We start from the raw sequence: 4,286 nt of genomic DNA, 5'->3' as shown, positions 1-4,286 counted from the left end.
TCCCACAGGGCCACTGTGGCCCACAGCCAGGACAGGATCAGCACGAGGCAAGCCTGTGGTCAGGCATCAGTTGTGATTGCTATAAGCAAGTTTTCTTTTACATCGTTACAAATCACTGCAATTGATTTGCTAGATTTCACAACCGCTTGTGGGCTACCAGTTTTCTTTCCAAAGCAATCCCATACCCCTTTCCAGCAGAAAGATGGTCTGTACCAATAGGTATATGCACACACATAGACAGGGATTGGAACGAGGTGAGCTTAGTGGTCTCTTCCAATCCAAGCCTCGCCCTTCCCCCTTCTCTCTCGGATTCCGGCCAGCGCTGGGCACCAGCGGGGGGGGGGAGGGGGTAAGAGGAGCCGCGCGTTTGCAAACGCTTTGCATGAGAAAGGCATCAGCCGGGGAAAACTTCAGCGTAGGGGCGGCCGTCCTTGCACGGGACAGAAAGGAAGGAAAGCTTCGCTAAAAGGGAGAGGGGAGGACCTCGTCTCCGCGGCACTGGGAGGGTACAGCGAGAGCAGAGCCTGCGGCCCAGGGGGGACCGAAGCCCAGTCCCGCCCCGCCGCGAACCGGAGGCGGAGTCCGAGCGAACGGGACAATGAGGAGGAGCGCAGCCGGGGTTAGGGTTCAGTTCCAGCTGATTTTATTTCCTTCCCGAAGAAAAAAAAAAAAAACCAACAAAAAAACAACAAAACAAAAACAAAAACAAGAGGTTATTTACAGAAGGTATATCGACAATCTGACAGGCAGTGAACGTGACATGGTTAGCTGGCATGATTCTTTTTTTTTTCCTCTTCTTTCCCAGCGTTGTGTTGTGGGTGATCGTTATACAAAAAGATTAAAAAAATAATAAAAAAAATTCTACACAGCATATTGCACAGGATGGATGACCAAAAAAAAATAAAAATAAAAATAAAATAATAACAATAAAAGCGAAACCCTTAACGGAACCACCTCGTTCGGCAGACGTCCCCGTGCCTGTCATGTTATATTAACATACATAAACACACAATCTTCTTTTTTTGCTTATTATAATACAGACTTAAATGTACAAAGATGTTTTCACTTTCTTCATCTTAAACACAACAGCTATAACCTGAATACATATGCTATCATCATGCCATAGGAGACTAAAACAATTATATTTAGCGACAAGTAGAAAGGATTAAATAGTCAAATACGAGAATGAAAAACGCAGTACATAGTGTCGCGAACTCAAACCGGCATTTCGATAGATCCAGTGGTTTAAACGGCACGGCTTTGCTTCGAAAAAAAGTGCAAAAGATGTGGTTTACGAGTTAAAGGTACAGGATCCCTTCCGCGCGGAGCCGCCGGTCCCGCGCTCCGTTCGGGAGGCGTTCCCACCCTAACGGCGGCGGACGCAACGCCGGAGCCCTCCCCGTCCCCTCCGGCCCCATCCTCCCGGTACGAGCGGGGCGCGGCGAGGGATGCTGTGCCTTTAAGTGCCTGCAGATCGGAGCGCGACGCGGGCGGAGGACCGCGTGTCCGGGGCGGCCGGGGCCCTGCTGCCCGCGTCAGGAAATCCAAACAGCGATTAACACCGATTTACACCCCCTTTATATATTTTTTACAAAAATACACTGAGAAAATAATCAAACGTTTTCATCTCTCTTCTTTTTTTTTTTTTTTGTTGTGTGTGTTTCTTTTTTTTTTTTTTTTTTTTTTTTTGTCGTTGTTTTTAAAAGTGTCAAAAGTCTACATTTAAATATAAAAAAGAAATTAAAAGTTAAAACTCTAGCCCTTCCGTGAAGGAGACATAAAAAACGGTGCGGGTAACAACGAGAACTACCGAATAATAATAAAAAAAAGATAAAGAAATATGGGCAGAAACGTTTGGCAGTATAAATACGTCCACTCAGAAACGGCATCCGCTCGCACGGACGGGACGGAACGGGACGGGGACGGCCGTCGGTGGGCACAGTCCTTCCACCCCGCGGCCCTACGGACACACACGGACACAGCTGAGGGAAAATTTGGTCCTGAATTTCTGACAGAGTCCTGCACGGCATTGAGTTGCGTTTGAATCCTTTAAAGAGTTAAGAGTGAAAAAAAGCTGGTGATACTTTGTAGGAATCAAACAGAGCGCCATCTGTCCGCTTCGTATCGCCCTAACGCTACGTTCTGAAACTGTTCCACAGTCCGACAAAAAAAAAAAAACCCTTAAAGACAGACAGGTAACATGCTCTATTAACCCACCATCGAGAGAATCCAACACCACCACGATTCCGAGAAAGGAAAAAAAAAACCAAAACCAACTACTGCTTTTTTTTTTTCTTTTTTTTCGTATTTTCGGGCGCCGCGACGGCACCTCAGCCCCCTTCTCGAGCCGTGCGGGGGAAGGGGGGTTGGGGGAGGGGCTCAGCCGATCCTCGTTTCCATTGAAGCAGTTCTGGTCGCTCTTTCGCAGCGGAGGGCGAGGATAACGACGGCCGTGGGAGCTCCGCACGGCGCCACTCCCTCCTCCCGCGCCGCACCGCGGTCCCTCTCAGTCCGTCGTCGGGCGGCGGCACAGCGGCGAACGCTGAGCTCCCGCGGTCCTCTCGGCCGCCGCCGGCCTCGGGCGGCCCCGCCTCAGTAGGTGAACACTAGGTTGGAGATGCTGGACTCCAGCCAATCCCCCGAGATCATCTCACTTACCTCCGGCGTGCAGTAGTCCGGGAACTCAAAATGCGAACCCGAGCCGGGCTCCAAGTTAAAATCCAGGTCCCGGTCGAGCGCGGAGGAGCCGAAGCCGCCCAGGGACATGCTCTCGAAGCCGGGGCTGGGGTTCAGGTCCAAGAGGTCGTCCTCGAACTCGTCGTCCGACGACGAGGAACCGGCCGAAGAGGCGGAGGACGAGTGGGAGGACGCGGAGGAGGACCGCGCCGTGGAGGGGGCGGGCGAGGCGGCCCTCGGGCCGGCGTAGCCGCGGTGCTCGGCGGGAGAGCGGGCGCCGGACGGCGAGGGGCAGTCCCCGTCGGGTCGCGCCGCGCCGCCCGCCTCCTCGTAGAGGCTCAGCGGGTCGCCGGCCTCGGCCGCGCTACTCAGCGTGGGGCTGCCGGGCACGGCCCCGCCGGGCGAGCCTGAGGCGGCTGCCGCCGGCCCTCCGCCGCCGAAGATGTAGACGCGCTTGAGCTTCCTCTCGGCCGCCGCTTTGCCGGGCGCCGCCGGCGCACCCCTCGGCTTGTACAGCGCCTGGTGCTCGGGCGGCGGCGGGGGCGCGGCCGTCGGTTCGCCGGTTGCCGGCGGCGAGGCCTTGCCGCCCGCCGCCGCCGCCTTGCCGTGGGGCTTGGGGCCGGCGGGGGAGGGCCGCGGGCCGCCACCGCCTCCCTTCTTCGGGGCGGGTTTGGCCGTGCCGCCGCCGGGGCCGCCGCCCGCGCTGCCCCCGCCGGGCCCGGCACCGCCCCCGCCCCCGCCGGCGGCCCGGTCCGCCTTGTCTGCGGGCTTGGCGGAGCTGTTGCCCGACTTCACCTTCTTCCTGGGCCGGTACTTGTAGTCGGGGTAGTCCGCCATGTGCTTGAGGCGCAGCCGCTCCGCCTCCCGGATGAAGGGGATCTTGTCGCTGTCCTTGAGCAGCTTCCAGCGCTTGCCCAGCCGCTTGGAGATCTCGGCGTTGTGCATGTCGGGCGACTGCTCCATGATCTTCCGCCGTTCGATCTGCGACCACACCATGAAGGCGTTCATCGGTCGCTTGATGTGCCCGCTGGGCGTCTTGCACCAGCTCGGGTCGTCCGCCTTGCCGCCCGTCGAGGCGGTGGAGCCGGGCGTAGGCGACGAGGCGATGCCCAGCTCCAACCCGACCCCGGCGGCCGAGGTCTCGGCGGCGGGCAGCGCCTCCGTATTCTCCGCCGTGCCCGTCTGCTGCACCATGGCTGCTGCGGCGGGGCTCGGCGCAGCGACGAGGGGCTGCGGAGGGCTCCGAGCCGCCCCCGGGGCGGCTTCCACAGCGGCGCCCGGCCCCGGCCGCGCTCCCTTTCCGCTCCGCGCGGACTTGCCGGAGCCGCGCCGCGACGTGGGGCTCTGCTTTTGTCCTTAAACTGTTTCTTTTCTTTTTTTTGCCTTTTTTTTTTTGCTTTTTGCTTGGGGGGGGTGTTTCAGGGGGCGCCGCTCCGCCTCGCTCTCCCCTCAACGGCGCGCCCCCTCAGGGCAGCCACTCCGCTCCGCGCCCCGCCGTCCCCGCAGCCCCGGGCTGGGGGGGGGGAGGCGGCCCCCGGCTGCGGGCCGCGTGGTGACGGCGCTCTGTGCGGCGGCGGGGCGCCGGGCGGAGAGATCACCCAAAGAATCAC

At 58.8% G+C, this 4,286-nt stretch overlaps 1 protein-coding gene and 1 long non-coding RNA gene across 2 annotated transcripts; both read right to left on the bottom strand.

The window, feature by feature from the left end:
* Positions 1–620: 620 nt before the first annotated feature.
* LOC136058737 (uncharacterized) lies at positions 621–1,478 on the bottom strand. The gene is made up of 2 exons (XR_010623160.1): positions 1,387–1,478; positions 621–1,315 (listed from the first exon to the last, which is right to left on the bottom strand). It is a non-coding gene; the product is annotated as an uncharacterized LOC136058737 (long non-coding RNA).
* Positions 1,479–2,586: 1,108 nt separating this feature from the next.
* On the bottom strand, positions 2,587–3,969 carry SOX4 (SRY-box transcription factor 4). The gene has a single exon (XM_065752537.1). The coding sequence runs from the start codon at positions 3,868–3,870 to the stop codon at positions 2,593–2,595; it is 1,278 nt and encodes a 425-aa protein (XP_065608609.1). The 5' UTR covers positions 3,871–3,969; the 3' UTR covers positions 2,587–2,592.
* Positions 3,970–4,286: the final 317 nt, after the last annotated feature.

Source organism: Cyrtonyx montezumae, unplaced genomic scaffold (genome assembly GCF_038088225.1).
Source record: "Cyrtonyx montezumae isolate F1298 unplaced genomic scaffold, pur_monq_1.0 scaffold_8, whole genome shotgun sequence".
NCBI lineage: Eukaryota > Metazoa > Chordata > Aves > Galliformes > Odontophoridae > Cyrtonyx > Cyrtonyx montezumae.
This window is presented reverse-complemented; position numbering and strand designations above follow the sequence as displayed.

What these genes read in the sequence shown, in the direction of transcription:
- SOX4 (XM_065752537.1), bottom strand. Translation starts at nt 3,870, where the DNA reads ATGGTGCAGCAGACGGGCACGGCGGAGAATACGGAGGCGCTGCCCGCC.